The sequence below is a fragment of the Anomaloglossus baeobatrachus genome, chromosome 4 (genome assembly GCF_048569485.1).
Source record: "Anomaloglossus baeobatrachus isolate aAnoBae1 chromosome 4, aAnoBae1.hap1, whole genome shotgun sequence".
Taxonomy (NCBI): Eukaryota; Metazoa; Chordata; class Amphibia; order Anura; family Aromobatidae; genus Anomaloglossus; species Anomaloglossus baeobatrachus.
Window position 1 is genome coordinate 340,346,413 of NC_134356.1, and position 20,400 is coordinate 340,366,812.

General features: G+C 46.6%; 1 protein-coding gene across 1 annotated transcript; it reads left to right on the forward strand.

Moving 5' to 3' along the window:
* The first annotated feature begins 1,829 nt into the window (after positions 1 to 1,829).
* Positions 1,830 to 17,771, forward strand: LOC142301522 (hyaluronidase-1-like). The gene is made up of 3 exons (XM_075342538.1): positions 1,830 to 2,789; positions 16,872 to 16,961; positions 17,061 to 17,771. The coding sequence occupies exons 1-3, from the start codon at positions 1,857 to 1,859 to the stop codon at positions 17,490 to 17,492; spliced, it is 1,455 nt and encodes a 484-aa protein (XP_075198653.1). The 5' UTR covers positions 1,830 to 1,856; the 3' UTR covers positions 17,493 to 17,771.
* Positions 17,772 to 20,400: the final 2,629 nt, after the last annotated feature.

The following is a 20,400-nucleotide window of genomic DNA, read 5'->3' on the forward strand; positions in this document are numbered from 1 at the left end:
CTAAAGGGTGCTTTACACGAGACGACGGATCGTGCGATGCATCGTCAGGGTCACGGTTTTCGTGACGCACATCTGGCATCGTACACGACGTCGTCTCGTGTGAAACCTCTGAGCGACGCAGTATCGCTCACATATCGTGAGTCGTGTACTTGTCGCTCAGTTTCATAATATCATTTATTTTTACTTGTGCCGGTTGTTCATCGTTCCCGAGGCAGCACACGTCGCTCCGTGTGACACCACGGGAACAATGAACTCTGCTTACCTGCATCCCATGGCTCCCGCTGGCTATGCGGAAGGAAGGAGGTGGGCAGGATGTTTACATCCCGCTCATCTCTGCCCCCTTCGCTTCTATTGGCCGGCGGCTGTGTGACGTCGCTGTGACCCCGAACGTCCCTCCCCATTCAGGAAGTGGACGTTCGCCGCCCACAGCGAGGTTGCTCAGCAGGTAAGTACGTGTGACGGGGGTTTCACGACTTTGTGCGACACGGGCAGTGATTTGCCCATGACGCACAAACAACGAGGGCGGGTACGATCGATCGTGAAATCGCACGATCGGTCGTCCTGTGTAAATCAAGTGTACTAGCGCTTAGACCCGGGGTTACATAACAGAGGATAACCACTTCTGCGATACATACCTCCTATCAACTTGTCCAGCAGCCATCTTACAAGGCTCATACTGTTTACTGCACATGGTGATAATTTCTTACTAATAATATAACAAAGAATTTTGAATAATCGTGTTTGTCACTAATATAGCTGATTATTTCGAAATGTACTCACCAGGTTTCTGAGTACAGAAGAACACATTTTTTTCCCCTTCCTATACAATGGTAAGTCATTAACAATTCACCTCGAAACCAAAGCTATGCACTTTTCCATATAGACACACATTTATCACTTACCCTTCATATATTGCATGCCCAAACGCCCACATCATTTAAAACAAAATAAAACTAAGGAAAAAAGTGCAAAATAGGGTCTTACCAGATATTATAGGGAGATGTACATAGAGAGACACTCGCCTAAAGAGGTTGTGTAAGTCACAACCCTTATGCAGGCCTTAGATAATGGCGGCTGCTACAGCCCCATATGGTTTAAACTTCAGTGTTGGAGAGGATAAAACGGGATTAAGGCTATGTGCGCACATGTGCGCTCTGCACCGCACCGAAAATGTGTGCTTCAGAGCGCAGCTGAAAAGCTCCAATCTGAAGCGCATGGTGCCGGCAGATTCGTGCGCTCTGCATGCTGCCTCTCCCTATAGACAGAATGCAGAACGCACGAAAGAAGTGACATGTCACTTCTTAGAACGCAGCGATTCGGTAAGCAGCCGAATCGCTGCGTTCTAACATGCCACGTGCGCACGGCTCCTGCACAATCTCCATAGACTGTGCAGGGGACGCATGCAGTTATGCTGCGGTGCAAAACGCAGCGTAACTGCATGTAATACGCACACGTGCGCACATACCCTAATGCCGCGCTGCTGCCAAAGTAATAGACTTGATTTAATCATTTTTTTTATTTATAATAAAGACTTGATTAAATCAACAGCCTATTACTTCGGCAGCAGTGCGGCATTAATCCTGTTTCTCCTCTACAGCATTCACGTCCTTCAAAACGGAGGTGTCACAAAGTACAATGCTTATCCTCCATATTTTGCACTTGTTCTTCCATTTCTGCATTCACTTTTGAGTCCCTTGTGAGAAAAGCACAACACAAATGTTTCTTGTCCACCACTAAGAAAAGATATACCAAGCTACTCTACACATGTTATAATCTTTCATTTTTTTACCTGTACTAAAAAACTGTTTTCCTTATATTTGTAGGTAATATTATTTCTAATATCCAAGTGTGGCAAAATGTTGAAGTCAGGCATCCACGTGTGCCTACTGTTGTTTTTTGCAGCTATCTTTATTAGCATGAACCATGGCCAGAGATACAAAAAAGCGAAATCTCCTCTTTTGCAGAACAGACCTTTTATTGCAATTTGGAATGCGCCTACACAGCAATGCAAGCAACGATATAAAATTGACTTGGATCTTACAATCTTTGATATAGTTGCAAACCCCAATGAAACCTTGAGTGGTCAAAATGTGACCATATTTTATCACACTCACCTGGGATATTACCCGTATGTTACTGACAATGGGGAGTCTGTACATGGTGGTGTGCCACAAAATACAAGCCTCGAGAAGCACTTTACGAAGGCCTCACAAGATATTATTAACCGTATACCGGCTAAAGATTTCAATGGCCTTGGAGTTATTGACTGGGAGAACTGGAGACCACAGTGGGATAGAAACTGGGGAGTTAAAAGCATCTACAGAAATAAATCAATAATGTTGGTAAAGGCCCGCCATCCAGATTGGCCTTTGAACTTAATCACAAAACAGGCTAAGGAAGAATTTGATGTTGCTGCAAGGAGCTTCATGAGAGATTCTGTGATTCTAGCTCGAGAGATTAGACCACAAGGCCTTTGGGGTTATTACCTGTTTCCTGATTGCTACAATTATGATTATAAAGAGGATCCTCATTCTTATACAGGAAAATGTCCAACTGTTGAAATAAAGCGCAATGACTACCTGCAGTGGATGTGGGAATATAGCAGTGCACTTTTCCCTTCCATTTATTTGGACTATGTTCTTAAGTCAAGCTCCAATGGTCACAAATTTGTCCATAATCGTCTTAAAGAAGCAACTCGAGTTGCCTCAATGTCAAAAAGACCATATGAACTGCCAGTTTATGCATATGCAAGGCCTTTTTACTCATGGACGCTTTATACTTTATCTCAGGTAACTATTCCTTATCACAGGTAAAATATATCTTTGTACCGTGTTAGCCAGTAGAGATAAAAAAGTTTGTTTAAAAGAACTGAGAGTCCTCAGTGGTTGATACCTTTTTAATGGCTAACTGAAAAGACGGTAATAATAGCAAGCTTTCCAGACTACTCAGGTCTCTTCATCAATACCATGCCTCATGAAGAGACCTGAGTAGTCTTGAAAGCTTGCTATTATTACCATCTTTTCAGTTAGCCATTATAAGGTATCAACCACTGAGGACTTCAGTTCTTTTAAACAAACTTTTTTTTATTTCTTATTATGCATATGAATTGAAGTATGAAAAAGAGAGTTGTTGGCATATGTATAATTCAATTATTCACAGAACCTGCCCATTTTAGCCAGCCATGCATTGTGTATTGAGGTGCCCCTTTCTACAGTGGCACACGTCAGGTAAAATTGGCATCAAGCATGTTAGATTTTATAATGCTTAATCTTTTTTTTCTCAAGGTAGATAAGCACCCATCAGAGGAGCCTTGTGCTTATATGCCCTTTGAGATTTTATGGATAATTAGCTGAGAAAGCATGTATACGGAGTGAGGGGTCAATAAGAATAGCTCTTTGTTAAATAGATGTGTATGGCCACCTTATTTATGACCGCTATGTTTTTGTACCGCCCCAGCAGCCGGGCTGCTGCTGCTCTGATCCGGATCCGCGGTGGCTCGAGGGGTCTCCGAACCCGGGGGTCGAGCGGCCACTCGATTAAAAGAAGGGAGGGGGAGATATGTACAGGGCTTTTTTGGAAAGTTCATGACACCACCCATGGTGCATTGTAATGGGAGGGACTACTACTGCCATTGGGGAGCCCGGCGACGATGGTGTGACAGCCTGATGTTTAACCCCTCCGTGGGTAGGGGGTTTGTGTCCCGGGGCCCGTTGATGGTTGGGAAGGTATTTGGGTGCCGTGGGGGATAGGAACAGGGGTCTTCAATGTACTCAGTCTTGGAATAACTACACCGACCGCTTGTAAACCAGAATTCTGAGCACCACTGCAGCCTGCTGGGAGCACGCTTGGATCCGTGCCCTTGGTGTTGCTGTTAGCCTGTGGCCCTGTCCTTGGCACCTTCATCTCTGTTGGACCCGTGGGTATAAAACTCTTCGGGTCCCGCTCACCCGTATGGCTAACGGAGTGAGCTTGCTCTCAGGGTTCACGCGTAGGATTTCCTTGGAACGTAGTGGGAAAGTCCTATCCCATCGGTGCGCTAGTACCCCGATTTTGGAGCGGGTTGGGGATGACACTTGAAGTCTTCACACCCATCAGGTAAATTACCGGAACGCGTGAAGCTACTTTCCGGCCAGGGGTCCACGTACCCCGTCGTGCCCTGGCCCCTGCCCGGTGATAGCTCAAGGCAGCCGGCTGCCCTCCTCGGCAGTCCATGCCCCTTGACACTGTCCCCTGTGACCGGGTTCCAGCTCCTATCAGGCCCAGACCAACGTCTGCCACCTAGTACTCAGGAGCCCTGCTCCGTGACCTCTCCCTCCCAGAGAGTCACTTCACCTCCTTCACCCTCCACTGTCTGAACTCAACTCCACTTCTCAACTGTCACTTTCCTCACTCCCCTCACCAACCACCCCACTGTGGGCGACCCTATTCCCTTCAGGCCCCCCAATGGTGTGTCTGGTAGGTTAAAGTGGGAAGTATTCCTAGGATTCTGATTGGCTAAGCTGTTAGCAACACCAAAGGACCAGGATTCGTAACCAAGGAGGGTGGATACTGTGCAGAAGGGCAGATTGCACAATACCCTGTGATGACCTTATAGGCCAGGGCGTCACATTTTCATATTCATAAGGTGTTAAAGTCATATTTTGGTTTCAGAAAACCCCTGAATCTGAATGTAAAAAACACCTTTTAAGGCTGCCATATAGATAAAAGCAGTTGTCCTTTAGTAAACCTTATTTTATATGCTTATTTGGTTATTAACCCAATAATTAATATTATATTTCCTCCCCAAAACCAGTGCCATCTCTCCGCAGCTAATCCAGTATTTACAATTTGGCTGCAGCATTGAAGTTGCAACAACTGCGCTGCAGACAATCACTAAGCTCAGTGACTCTACCTGTGTTGATTAAATAAGCTGCTGAGCTCAGTGAATGGCTGCAGCGCTGTTGACATGACAACACCACAGCAGCCAAACAATACAGACCCAGTTAGAGTACGTAACTCTCAGTTTTTTTTTTTTATAACGATAGCAGGATATGGAAGAAAGCCTCTAAAAGAGGACAACCTGTTGAAGGTGTCAAATAACAGATGTATGACAGTTTTTGCATGTACAGCATATGAGTAGTTGTAGGCGGTGTGCCCATAATGAGTTTTTATGCTGCATGTTTTTGTGCTTTTTTTAATTTGTTGTAAACTGACATATGGTGCTGTGAAGATGTAATTTACCCTCTCACTGTATATGCTGTACAGATTCCTATTTCAAGCTGGGTTCATTGTCTTATTTGAACTACTTCTGTGTACATTTCTATTGTTGTAGGTAATCACCCCCCTAAAATGCAAGGTTATATCCTCTTGAGGCACTTCCATCCCTGGGAGTAGGGGGAGGTGGGCCTAGAGTCCAACTAGTGTAAACTCTGCTTACCTGGGAGATTCAGGCAGAGTGAGCTGAAACTTGAAGGGAGCAGGAGCTCCAGCCTGTGTGGCTGTGGACACGGACGGAGCTAGGCCTGTGTGGCGGCCCGTGGGATTGTGTGGAACTCTTTGGACTACTGTAAGGACGATTGCTTTGTAATCCGGTCCGAGGATTGTCGGGAAGGGCCCCCGAATCTGTTTTACGTGGACTTATCGTGTGCTGTTCTTGCATTCCTGTTAATAAACCTGTTGGATCGTCCCTCGGCCTCGTCCATCCTTTGCTCTGTTGTACACCCCCGTCACAAACTGGTTGGCAGCGGCGGGATCAGAGCAGAAGAAATGGAGGACAACAGCCAATCGACGTCTGAAACCAGAACCTCAGGATACAGGAACTGGACTGTGGCGAGTCTACAAACAAAGGCCCGTGAATTAGGTGTCGGCTACAAAGGACTCTCTAAGGAGCAACTAATTGAGGCATTGGAACACGCTTGCCTGCAAGATGGCACCGAGGAACAATTTCCACAGCAAGGGGAGCAAAGACGGGAGCCGGAGGTGAATACCCAAAAAAGTCAATGGGTTGTGTGGTACAAGGAAAAGATGGCACTGCTTGGAGATGAGGCCACCATAGAAGATAAGAGGGAGGCCATGCGTGGAGCTGAAGAGAAGGAGCGCAGGATGGAGGAGATGGCATTGCTGGATAAGCAGCTCGCTGTGGAAGCCGCGAGAGGTTCCAGACAGACTGTAACCCCAGCACCCATCATGAGGGAACTTCCCAGAGTGTCCCGCAAAGACTTCAAGCAGTTTAATGAGGCTGCTGGTGACATTGAGGGCTTCTTCCAGGACTTTGAGCATCAGTGTCGATTAATGGAAGTCCCAGAAAGGGAGCGCGTCCGGCATCTGGTTGGGCTCTTAGAGGGTGGAGCTGCTGCAGCCTATAGAGCTATGGACCATCAGTGGAACTGTGAGTATGCGGATATTAAACAGACTATTCTAGAACATTATGCTGTAACGCCAGACACTTACAGGACTCAGTTCCGTACTCTAGCATGTGATGAGGAAGTGTCCTTCAAGATGTATGCCCACAAACTCAAACATCTGTGGCATCGTTGGTTGGAGGCAGAGGAGGCCTTAACCTTGGAGACCGTCCTCCAGGTCCTCCTAAAAGAGCAGTTTTACTTCAAGTGCCCCGCTGAGATCCGGGAATGGGTGCGTGAGAGAAAACCAGCGACAGTGGAGGAAGCTGCTGCTCTAGCTGATGAGGTGCTCACCATCAAGCCTCAGTGGAGGGTTCTGTTGGAGGATGGAGAGACGCCTAACAGCTCCACAACACCGGATGCCCCCAGTTATTCTGTCCCCATTGTTCCCCGTTCCTCTAAGCCACCACATGTTGATACCCGTGTTAATGTGCCTCCAGTTGCTTCTACTGCACTTTCTGGAATACGCCGGGGAGAGGAAGTAACAGAGCGCAGGTGTTATGTTTGTAGGCATCCCGGGCATTTGCAGGCCTCATGCCCAGCCAGGCCATGGAGGAATCATCCTCAAACCCCTACAGCACCTTCAGGTGGGAGCCGGCCTCCAAGTTCCCCTACCCCTTACCCAAGAGGACGCCTTGGATGGAGGGAGACCCAGCTCAGATGCTATCAATGTGGACAGCCAGGGCATCGGCAAGTCTCCTGCCCAGCTGTTCAAATGAGGACTGATCCTGCGCCCAATCAGATTGTTAATTATTTACAGCCCAGCGCCATGGAGGAAGATGTGGCACCGCTATGTGAGGACTGGCCTAGTGACTCAGCCCATGTTGCACCACCAGGAGTTTACGGGGTGCGACCTGCAGTTATGACGACTTCTGCTCATCGAGGTAAGCACTTGCAGGAGGTTGTGCTGGATGGACAGAGACTTGTTGGATTTTGTGACTCGGGTGCTTTCCTCACACTGGCTGATCCCCGAGTGGTTCGGCCTGAGGCAATCCATAGAGGACCTGGGATTGTCATTGAACTGGCTGGTGGACAATGGAGGACTATTCCCACAGCCACTGTGGATCTGAGCTTTGGTTTTGGGGTCAGGCGATGTGTGGTTGGGGTGATGGGTGGTCTGCCTGCAGCTGTTCTCCTGGGCAATGATGTGGGAGAGCTACGATGCCAATTCGTGGCTGCATGCAGCCACATGTAAGTAACGCTCTGCCTGTGTGTACTTAACCAGTGACCTGTAGAGGTCCCTAGTACGTACACAAGTTGGGAGGGGGAGGGATTGTGAAGATGTAATTTACCCTCTCACTGTATATGCTGTACAGATTCCTATTTCAAGCTGGGTTCATTGTCTTATTTGAACTACTTCTGTGTACATTTCTATTGTTGTAGGTAATCACCCCCCTAAAATGCAAGGTTATATCCTCTTGAGGCACTTCCATCCCTGGGAGTAGGGGGAGGTGGGCCTAGAGTCCAACTAGTGTAAACTCTGCTTACCTGGGAGATTCAGGCAGAGTGAGCTGAAACTTGAAGGGAGCAGGAGCTCCAGCCTGTGTGGCTGTGGACACGGACGGAGCTAGGCCTGTGTGGCGGCCCGTGGGATTGTGTGGAACTCTTTGGACTACTGTAAGGACGATTGCTTTGTAATCCGGTCCGAGGATTGTCGGGAAGGGCCCCCGAATCTGTTTTACGTGGACTTATCGTGTGCTGTTCTTGCATTCCTGTTAATAAACCTGTTGGATCGTCCCTCGGCCTCGTCCATCCTTTGCTCTGTTGTACACCCCCGTCACAGGTGCGTGTTTCAATTCAAATCCGCAATGTAACATTCGCTGATGGTGATACAGTGGCGAGCGGGAGTGAACTTACTGGACCACAGGGGGGACCCGGACTTACGCTATCGTAAAAGGGGCTTGACTAAGCGCCTACTGGGTAGCCGCCAGCTACCACTCCCAGGGCAGTGTCCAGGACTGTGGCAGCTGACCCCCCCAGTACAGGTATGGAAAAGGAGAGTCTCTAGTACTGACAAGTGCAGCCTGGACAGCTGAGGCAGACAGGGCTGCTAGGTGCACTGGTAGAGCTTCTAGTACTGACAGGTGCAGCCAGGACGACTGAGGAAGACAGTACCGCTGAGAGGACAGACAGTGTCTCTAGTACTTTCGGGTGCAGCCAGGATGAATGAGAAATACAGTACCACTGGGCGGACCAGCAGAGTTTCTAGTACTAACAGGTGCAGCCAGTACAACTTAGGCAGACAGAACAGCAGGAGCAGGCATGTATAGAGGGCACGGTCGGGACAGGGTGACACGTATGGGTGAGTGGACACAGGTACAGATAATGAACAGTGGGTAATGGGACCTGACAACTAGCTAGACAGACATGCACTAACTGACCATGTTGCTCAGGCACTTCCCCTAGTGGGAGGGTTCCTAAAGTACCTAATGCCCTTCAGCTGTAGGTGTGCTGGCCCTTTAAGAGAGCAGGCATGTACATGCTGTAAGCGTACTCCGAGGGGACCTGTGCGACGTGCACAGGTCCTGAGAGCAGGAGGAAGGAGATTCACATGTGGAGACCCGTGGGGAAGCGAGGCAGAGAGGTGCCGTTCGGCTACAGCGGTGAGTGCATCAGCAACCCGGCTGGGTAGTAGCAGTGCAGTGCAGGGACTCCAGCGCTACATGCAACATATCAATTACTGTACTCTTACTAATTTACATAGGGAAAACGAATAAGGGCAGATAGGATGACCATGTTAGCAAGTGGCCACAAACTACACCAATAAATTCATAAAGATACCAACCAAAGAGAAAACAGGGGAAAATGTAGTGAAGGCCATGGTTAAAGAAATAATAAATAGAAATAAAACCTCTTTGCAAAAATAGAAAATATTTTTATTACAAAAATTTATATAGCAAGAGGAAAGAGTAAATAATCTATTTTTTTTCTACTTTACTGTTTATCCTCATTTATTAGGTGCTCCATGGACAATGCTACCAGGTGTGTATCTTGTCAGATGTATGCATGCCTTGAGCAGCCGTTCGAGGGTGAATATGTCTGCACTCGATGCAAGCATGTTGGATATTTGGAAACCAAGGTAACTGATCTAAATAAGCAGCTCGCAACACTCAGGGGCATTGCAAACCTGGAGAGTTTAGAGCTCACTGAGCTTCTCTGGCTGGGGCCAGTGATATGGAGGAGGGTGGAGGTGGAGAAGATCAGGACCCAGAGGTAGGTAGCTGGGTAACAGTTAGAAGAAGAGGTAGGGGGAAAAGTGTCAGGGAGCCTAGTCCTGACCTGGCACAACCTAGTAAATATGCCTGTTTGGCCGATATTAGGAATGAAGGCCCAGGACTAGGGTCACTACAGTAGGACGTTGCTCCTAGCAACCAGGAAAACAACTGCTGTAGGAAGGAGGGAAATAGGAGTGCAGCAAAGCCCAGACAGATGTTGGTGGTAGGGGACCCTATAATTAGGCGGACAGACAGGGTCATCTGTCGTCGAGACCGTGAATGCCGAAAAGTGTGTTGTCTGCCGGGTGCTCGGGCTCGGCATATTGCGGATCGGATAGACAGATTGCTGGGTGGGGCTGGGAAAAATCCAGCGGTCACGGTCAAGTTAGCGGCAGGTGGAAGGTCCTTAAAAATGATTACAGGGAACTAGGAGAGAAGCTGAAGTCCAGGACCTCCAAGGTGGTGTTTTCAGAAATACTACCGGTGCCACGAGCGTCACTAGAAAGACAGCGAGAGCTTAGGGAGATAAATACGTGGCTTAGAAATTGGTGCAGAAAGGAAGGGTTCGGGTTCATGGAGAACTGGACCGACTTCTCAGTCAGCTACAGGCTCTACGGTAGGGACAGGCTGCACCTCAATGGGGAGGGTGCAGCTGTGCTGGGGGAGAAAATTGTCAGATGGATGGAGAAGCTTTTAAACTAGGATCTGGGGGGAGGGTAAGTAGTGGAGCAAAAAAGGGGATAGAGCAGATAGAGACAGTGAGACGGTAGGGGTCAATGAAGGATTGGGGGGGATGGGACATGCAAGTAACGTAGGGAGGCTAGGAGTAATAAATGTGTTAATAGTATTAAATGTCTACTGGCAAATGCAAGACGTCTTGCAAACAAAATTAATGAATTGGAGACTCTTATGTGAAGCATGGATTATGATGTGGTGGGCATTACGGAAACTTGGCTGGATAAAAGCCATGACTGGGTGACAAACATACAGGGTTATGCTACATTTAGGAAGGACAGGAAAGACAAAACAGGTGGTGGGGTGTGTATATTTATCAAATCTAACCTAAAGCCTGTGTTCAATGATGACATTTGGGGGAACTGCGACAATGTAGAGTCAGTATGGGTAAATGTACATGGGGAGGGGAATAATGGAAAAATGCTAATTGGAGTTTGCTATAAGCCTCCTAACATACCTGAACAAATATAAAGTGAAATGCTGGATCAAATTGAAAAGGCAGCTAATAATAATAATCGGGTTCTTATTATGGGGGATTTCAACTATCCAGACATACAGTGGGACATAGAATCTTCTGGTTCTGCTAAAAGCTGTAAGTTCTTATCTACTATTCAAGACAATTTCCTCTCTCAGATGATAGATGAACCGACAAGGGGAGATAATTTGCTAGATCTGGTCCAGTCAAATAGACCGGATACAATTTCAGATCTACAGGTCCGGGAGCACTTGGGCACCAGCGATCATAATATGGTAAACTTCAACGTAATATTCAATAGAACATTTCAAAGGGGAAATGCTAAAACCTGGAATTTTAGGAAAGCTGATTTCAACAAATTAAGGGAAGAGCTTAAAGGTGTAGATTGGCACAAAGTCATGGTAACTGGGGATACCGAACATAAATGGGGTAAGTTTAAGAATATACTACTAGAGTCCTGTAAAAAACTTATACCCTCTGGTAATAAAATGTCCAGGAATAAAAAGAAACCACTATGGATAAATAAGACTGTACAAAGTATAATAAAACAAAAACAAAGGGCGTTTAAAATATTAAAGTCTGAGAATACAGAAATAGCATTTCAGAAGTATAAAGATATCAATAGGAAATATAAAAAAGAAATCAAACAAGCAAAACTAGCTACTGAAACAAAAATCGCCAATGACATTAATATAAATACCAAAATCTTTTATAAATACATTAATGCCAAAAGGAAAACAAAGGATAGTATTGGCCCCTTAAAATATAATAGCATGTTAGTTATAGAGGACAAACAAAAGACTGAGATATTAAATAGGCATTTCTCATCTGTGTTCACCAAGGAACTGACTGTACCAGGGATCATTCAACAACTGAAAAATCAAAGTTCACCACCCGATATAATTAATTTAACACAAGATGAAGTATGCCTACGTCTGAGTAAATTAAACATTGACAAATCCCCAGGGCCAGATGGCATTCATCCACGAATATTGAGGGAATTGAGCTCCGTAATTGACAGACTGCTGTATCTCATCTTTTTAGACTGGCTTGTAACAGGGTTGGTGCCTCGGGATTGGAGGATTGCTGATGTGGTACCGATATTTAAGAAAGCTAAGAGGGTAGATTGAGGCAACTACCGTCCAGTAAGCCTGACATCAGTAGTATGCAAAGTTTTTGAGGGCATTTTAAGGGATGATATGCAAAAATATATTGCAGAAAATAATATAATAACTGACAGACAGCATGGATTCATGAAAGATAAGTCGTGTCTAACCAATCTGTTGGGGTTCTATGAGGGGGTAAGTGCAAACCTGGATATTGGTAATGCAGCTGATGTGATTTATTTGGACTTTGCAAAGGCATTTGATACTGTACCACATAATAGCCTTATACTAAAGCTCCAGAAGCAAGGACTAGGGGACACAATATGCAACTGGGTAAGGAATTGGCTAAAACAGGGGTGGGGAACCTTTTTACTGCCGGGGGCCATTTGGAATTTTCTACTAACCTTTGGGGGCCGCACAACATTATCAACTTGAAAAATAACCCAGCTATATTTGGTCAAACGATTAATTAACTCACCCCTACTGTGGAGGCAGGAGCTGCTTCTGTTTGGTGTGACTGTGATGTTCGGTGATATTGATCATCTTGTTTCTCACAGCTGCTTTTCTAGGTTTGTCTCGGTCTGGAGATGCTGGGGGCATATAGATCACAGGAGGGGCTGGGGTGCATAAATTACAGGAGACACTGGGAGTACACATCACAGGAGGGGCTGGGGCATATATATCAGTAGGGGGGCATGGACAGCCTTGGCTGTGGCACAGACAGCACTAGGAGGCAGCACGGACTGCACTAGGAGGCAGCACGGACTGCACTAGGAGGCAGCACGGACTGCACTAGGAGGCAGCACGGACTGCACTAGGAGGCAGCACGGACTGCACTAGGAGGCAGCACGGACTGCACTAGGAGGCAGCACGGACTGCACTAGGAGGCAGCATGGACTGCACTAGGTGGCATCACTAGGGAGACACAGAAGTCTGGGGGAGCATAGACATCAACAGGAGGGCACAGACAGCAGTAGCAAGTTTAGAGCACTGGGGGGTACATAGTACTGAGGGGTGGCACACAGCACTGGGGAGCACGGACAGCATAAAGGGGCACAGACAGCACTGACCGTGGCATGGACAGCACTGGTGGCAGCATGGACAGCATTAGGTGGTGCGGACAGCACTGGGGGGGCATAGACATCACCCAAGGGGTACAGACAGCACTAGTGGAGCACACACAGTACTAGGGGGTACACACTGTACTGGGGGTGTACTCAACATTAGGGGGTACACACTGCATTAGGGGGTACACACTGCATTAGGGGGTACACACTGCATTAGGGGGTACACACAGCATTAGGGGGTACACACAGCACTGGGGGGTACACACAGCACTGGGGGGTACACACAGTACTGGAGGGGTACACACAGCATTAGGGGATACACACAGCATTAGGGGATACACAGCACTGGGAGGTACACACAGCACGAGGGGGTACACAGTACTGGGGGGTACACAGCATTGAGGGGTACACACAGCACGAGGGAGTACACAGCACTTAGCGGGGGGGCGGCAGCGATGGGTTGCGTACTCACAGTGAGGGGGAGGAGGAGTCACACACAGCAGGTCCGGGAGGCTGGTAAATCTGCTGCAGCTCTTCTGTGACATATCGCAGCGTGCTGCTTACCCCGCCCACCAAGCACACTAGCACAGGCCGGGGTTAAGCCTAGAATGTATGGGCTGCAGTCAGGTCCTGGAAGTCAGGATCTGGATAGAGCCCGTACATTCTAGCATCTACCCTCAAGGCATCAGGCAGTGAGATTTAAAGTGCCGGCAACCGGGAAAAGCGTGGCTGCTGCCAGAGCACAGCGGTCCCTGGGAATGTGCCTGGGGGCCGCATAAAAAGTCGTCACGGGCCGTATACGGCCCACGGGCCGGAGGTTCCCCACCCCTGGGCTAAAAGATAGGAAACAAAGGGTAGTCATAAATGGTACATTCTCTAAATGGGTTATAGTTAGCAGTGGGGTGCCGCAGGGATCTGTGCTAGGACCGATTCTTTTTAATCTCTTTATTAATGACCTTGTGGATGGGATTGATAGTAAAGTGTCAGTCTTTGCTGATGACACTAAACTATGTAGGATATTAAAAACTGACCTTGATAGTACAATATTACAAAAAGATCTGGATAAGATGTCAGAATGGGCAGATACTTGGCAAATGAGATTTAATGTTGATAAATGTAAAGTAATGCACCTAGGACGGAGTAATCCTATAACTGCGTATACATTAAATGGAAGTAAACTCGGGACTACAGAACAGGAGAAGGACTTGGGTATTCTCATTACAAATAAGCTGAGCAGCAGCACTCAATGTCAAGCAGCAGCTGCTAAAGCAAACAAGATTCTAGGGTGTATAAAAAGAGAGATTAGATCCCGTGATCCCAACGTATTGTTACCCCTCTATAAATCACTTGTAAGGCCACATCTGGAATATGTGATCCAGTTTTCGGCTCCACATTTTAAAAAGGACATTTAGAAGTTAGAGTCAGTTCAAAGGCGGGCAACTAGACTACTACAAGGAATGGAAGGCCTCCCATATGATGACAGGTTGAATAAGTTAGATATGATTAGCTTAGAAAAAAGATGTCTCAGAGGAGATCTCATTTATATGTATAAATACATGTGTGGTCAATATAAAGGACTGGCACATGACTTATTTCTTCCAAAGACAATACTAAGGACCAGGGGGCATTCACTGTGAGTGGAAGAAAAGCGATTCCGACAGCTAAATAGGAAAGGGTTCTTTACAGTTAGAGCAGTCAGACTGTGGAATGCCTTACCACAAGAGGTAGTAATGGCAGACACGATAACAGCTTTTAAAAAAGGGCTGGATGATTTCCTCAGTACACAAAACATTGTTGGTTATAAATGACTTAGTGACCAAATGTAGAACTGGTGGAGGAAGGTTGAACTAGATGGACCTAGGTCTTTTTTCAATCTAAGTAACTATGTATATCAAAATTGAATGTAAAAGCGCAATGACCAAGTGAACAAGGAATCCTAAGAAAGACACCATGCAGTGAACCAAATTGGAATAACTGCAGCCCAGATAATACATCGTATTACCAATCATTGGTATAAATCTAGAGAGTTCCTGTAAATGTGGTGAGACCTACAATACCATCCCCCGAGGAAGATAACAAAACGTGCGTGTCAGGGCACGTTTACACCATCTAGTGCACCCACCATGAGTAAGTTTAATCAGCCCTTTAGATATCTCCAATCTAATTAGGCCAATTCTTGGCATTAAATGCTTTGTTTTGGACTGTTTACTATTGATTTACTGAGCACTGTTTTTGTGGGACCTTCAGTGCCATCTAGTGGTTCTAGGTGGTATTGTAGGTCTCACCACATTTACTGGAAATCTCTAGATTTATACCAATGATTGGTAATACAATGTATTATCTGGGCTGCATCTATTCCCATGGGGTTCACTGCATGGTGTCTTTCTTAGGATTCCTTGTTCACTTGGTCTTTGCGCTTTTACATTTAATTTTGATAGATTATTTACTCTTTCCTCTTGGTATATACATTTTTTTTTAATAAACATATTTTCTATTTTTGCAAAGAGGTTTCATTTGTATTATTATTTTTCTGACAATGGCCTTCACTACATTTTCCCCTGTTCTCTCTTTGGTTGGTACTCTTACTAATTTGCTGGGTTTTATTTGCATATTTTTCCTAGACTTTTCCTCAGGTAAAATATGCACATGCGCTTAGTGTTTTTCTGCAGCCAGAAAATGTAAAAAATGCATGCATTTCGCACATGACTGCATCAATAAAGTTTAGTCAAAGCCAAATACCAGGAAGAGTCAAAAACAAAGCAGCTTTATTTAAAAATGACATTTCAACAAGAGACAAAACCATAGCGTCAAGAATGATCTAAAATTGTATGTAAGAAAACGCAGTGAAAAAACACATTTACTTAAAAGTGTGGTTCACCCATATTTTTTAGATCAATATTAAATTGAGAAACAATGTTTCTCTCAAATACCTTATGTTGGCAATAGTGCCTGTGAGAGGCGCTATTGCAGACCGCTGTTCCCCACTCCGGTGACGTCACGTCAAGTTCCGGACATGTCACATCCCTGAGGTCGGGTCCAGTCTTCCTGACTCATTGGGCTGTGGGTGATGTTTCACTGCTTCTCACAGATCAGGGTGTCTCTTGCTTGCAGCACTTTGCTGTGAGGGAGGAGAGAGGATGTAGCAGAGATCTGGGAGCTGATGGGCTGTGATGAGCAGTGAAACACCACCCACAGCCCATCACTCACGGACACTGCGGCGGCCTCTGTGTCAGGAACTTGACGTGACGTCACCGGATCCCCGAGGTCACGGAGGTCGAGGGTCTCGGTGCGGGGAACAGCGGTGTGCAATAGCGCCTCTCACAGGCACAATTACCAACATAAGGTATTTGAGAGAAACATTGTTTCTCAATATAATATCAATCTAGACAATAAAAAATATGGGTGAACCGCCCCTTTAATACATGCAGAAATGCTACAGAAACTCTGCAACATCCAACACTCACCAAAAGCTCATTATGGGAACATAGCCTTAGATATTAGAAACAGATTTATCTTTGTTATAATTACTGACAAAGTTGGCAATCTGTGCTGCTGGGCGGTAACCTTGTAAACCGCCTCTTACGTGATGGCATCTGCGGTTCTTCTCTGAATTAGCGCGCTTGGCGTAACATCACATGTGCTTCATACTGCGCCAAGTTGGCTAATCTAAAGAGGACTCAGAGATGCCATCAGGTTCAAAGCGGTTTCACGGCTCTCGTCCAGTGACCACACATTGCTGACTTGGTCAATGGAGCGGGTACTGTGAATTGATTTGCATCAACTCTGAAGACCATACATCACCTTGACAATTTATAGATACAAATTATTGTCATCAACAACCATGTAGCCAAATGATGAATATTTTTTTACACGTGATATTTTGCTTATTCTAGATTGACTTGGTACATACAATTGGACAGAGTGCAGCAATGGGAGCAGCAGGTGTTGTACTGTGGGGAGGCAGCGAATACTCCAGCACACCGGTAAGATTATTGATAAAAAAAAAAAAAGTCAAACTTCATCAGATATTTTGTTTTATTCAATTTGTGCCATCTTATTTGTATATATTTTTTTTTTTATAGGACAGCTGCAATTTAGTGAAGAAATTTATTGATGGACCATTTGGACACTACATAGTTAATGTGACGAAGGCGGCTAAAATTTGTAGTAAGGTCTTATGTAACAAAAATGGGAGATGTGTCAGAAAAAATCAAAACTCAGCAGCTTACCTGCACCTGAATCCAAAGAATTTTAAGATCAAGCCCCATTTGTCTGGTAAGGGGCATTATGTAACGGGGTACCATGGAAAGGAAGATGTCAAATACATGAAGCAGAAGTTTGTGTGCCAGTGCTATGAAGGCTGGACTGGGATGTTCTGTGAATTCCCACAAACTGAGGACGTAAACTGGAAATCAGAAATCTCACATAATGGAACTGGCTCACCATTCTATTCTTTCAGCTTTTTTTTCTATGTACTTCTTCAAACTATTTTCTTCCTAAAAGTTTACAATTAATTATTGTGAATGCTGTCACAAATGTAAAAATATTTCACAAAAAATATGGAAAAATAACCATCTATCAGAGGTAAGAGTGACAGCTACAATTCTGTAATTAAATGATGTTCAATCAGATTGCTCAGTAGCGTTTTGCAGAACAAATATTATTTGTCACATTTGAATTGTTACATTACATTTTAGACATGTTTAAAATGCGTATGCTGGGATGTATTTCTTAAACGGATGGTTCAGGAAGCCGTTATTAAAAAGCTTACCTATATGTTTAACATGTACAGTCAGCGTCAGACTGGCTACCGGAGGAACTGCAGTAATACCAGGCCTGGACGCGGTTACCTGCACTGAACTCCGGAGCTCTCAGCTGAGCTCCGGAGTGCAGCCTGGACTGTCCGCAGTTGAATGCAGGTAACAGCAGCCAGGACTGGTATTACCGGAAACCGCCGGTAATAACAGTCCTGGCCGCGGTTACGTGCATTGAACTGTGGAGCTGTCACCTGAGCTGAGTGGAGTTCAGCCTGGTCTGTCCGCAGCTGTCATGAAACTGAACTGTGACAGCCGAGGAATCAGTCTGCACTCATAGTTCAGTCCTGGAAACCTTCGGCTCTGTCCAGGCTCCACTCCGGAGCTCAGGTGAGAGCTCCGGAGTTCAGTGCAGGTAGCCGCGGCCAGGCCTGGTATTACTGCAATTCTTCCGGTAGCCAGTCTGACGTTGTGTACAGTTATGGCCGAAAGTGTTGGCACCCTTGAAATTGTTCCAGAAAATGAAGTATTTCTCTCAGAGAATTATACATATTTTGTTACACACACGTTTACTTTCTTTGTGTGAAGGGATGTACAAAATTGTTAGCACTCTCAAATTAATACGTGGTTGCACACCTATTGTAATACATAACTGCAATTAAAGGGAACCTGTCATCAGATTTGGCGACTATAAGCTGCAGCCACCACCAGTGGGCTCTTATATACAGCATTCTAACATGCTGTATATAAGAGCCCAGGCCGCTGTGTAGAACGTAAAAATGAGTTTATAATACTCACCTAAATGGTCGGTGCTGTGCAGACTGGTTGGATAGGTGTCTTCGTTCTCTGGGTCCTACGTCATGCACACAGTCTGGTATTGAGGTCCTGCGCAGCCACACTTTGATCTTCCCTGAGCAGGGCAGATCAAAGTAGTGCAGTGCACATGCGCGGGACCTCAATGCCAGCCTGTGTGCATGACATAGGACGCGTCATGCACCCAGACATCAGAAGAAGGGGGACAAAGATGGCCAAAAAAGGAGGTGCCACGCCCGGATAACGGGGACACTCATCCGACCAGTCTGCACTGCACTGACCGTTTAGGTGAGTATTATGAAGTGATTTTTATGTTTTACACAGCGGCCTGAGTTCTTATGTACAGCATGTTTGAGTGCTGTACATAAGAGCCCCACTGGTGGTGGACATACCTCCCAACCGTCCCGGATACAGCGGGACTGTAACGGATTTGAGCGGGTGTCCCGGTGTCACGATCGTGAGCCATGTGTCTCGTGGCTCCGCCCACCCGCTCTCTCCCCGTCTGACTTTCTCCCACTCCTATCCACATGAGCAGAGCCGAGCGCTACTTCACTGCTCTGGCTCTGTGTGCTGCCGCTGTTATGGGTCGGAGGCAGGAGCACTTTCCTGGCTGCCGGCGCTTTAAATCTGGCACCTGCAGCCCAGTGCACTGCTCTCAGCTGGGCTGCTTGTGTACGGAAGTGCATCTGTGGGCGGAGCTACCGCGCAACATGCTGAGCTCTGTCCACAGATGAAGAGACTGGAGGAAGAGGAGCTGCAACACCAAGGAATGCTGTATGTGACCCCCCCCGCCTACTCAGAGCTGTATGCCCCAGCCCTCTCCTCACCAGAGCTATAAGCCTCCATCCACCCCCCCTCACCAGATCTGTATGTCCCCCAGCCCCCTCACCAGATCTGTATGTCCCCCTGCCCCCTCACCAGATCTGTATGTCCCCCTGCCCCCTCACCAGATCTGTATGTTCCCCAGCCCACTCACCAGATCTGTATGCCCCAGCCACCCCCCCACCAGATCTGTATGCCCCCCCAGCCCCCTCACCAGATCTGTATGCCCCCTAGCCCCCCCACCAGATCTGTATGCCCCCTAGCCCCCTCACCAGATCTCTATGCCCCCTCACCAGATCTGTATGTCCCCAGCCCCCCTCACCAGATCTGTATGCCCACAGCCCCCCCTCACCAGATCTGTATGCCCCCAGCCCCCCCTATCGGAGCTGTATGTGCCCCCAGAGCTGTATAAGCCCCAACACTAGAGCTATATGCCCCTTAGTAATATCTATGCTACCAGTAATTTGTATGCCCCACAGTAAACTGTATTTCCCCAGTAATGTGTAGACTCCTTAGTAACGTGTATGCCCCTCAGTGAAAAACACAGATGTTCTTCACTGACGTGTTAGGCTATGTGCCCACATTGCATATTTGCTTGCAGTTACACTGCGTATTGCACTGCAGCCTAACTGCATGCATCCTGCATCCCTTGCACAATCTATGAAGATTGTGCATAATCCATGCCCACGTGGCATTTTAGAACGCAGCGATTTGCATGCTGCCAAATCACTGCGTTCTAAAAAGCGACATGTCACTTCTTTCATGCGCTTTGCATGCTGTCTCCATTCTGTCTATAGGGAGAGGCAGCATCCAGAGTGCACAAATTCTGCAGTCACCAAAGTTTCAGAATGGAGCTTTTTAGCTGCGCTCTGAAGCGGATATGCAGTGACTTTTACGCTGCGGTGCAGAGCGCACACACGTGGGCACATAGCCTTAAACACGCATATGTCCCTTCATACTCTGAGATTCACGGCACACAGTGGTTGTCTATGTGCAATCCGTGATACGTGATCCGTACTCCGTGATTGCACAT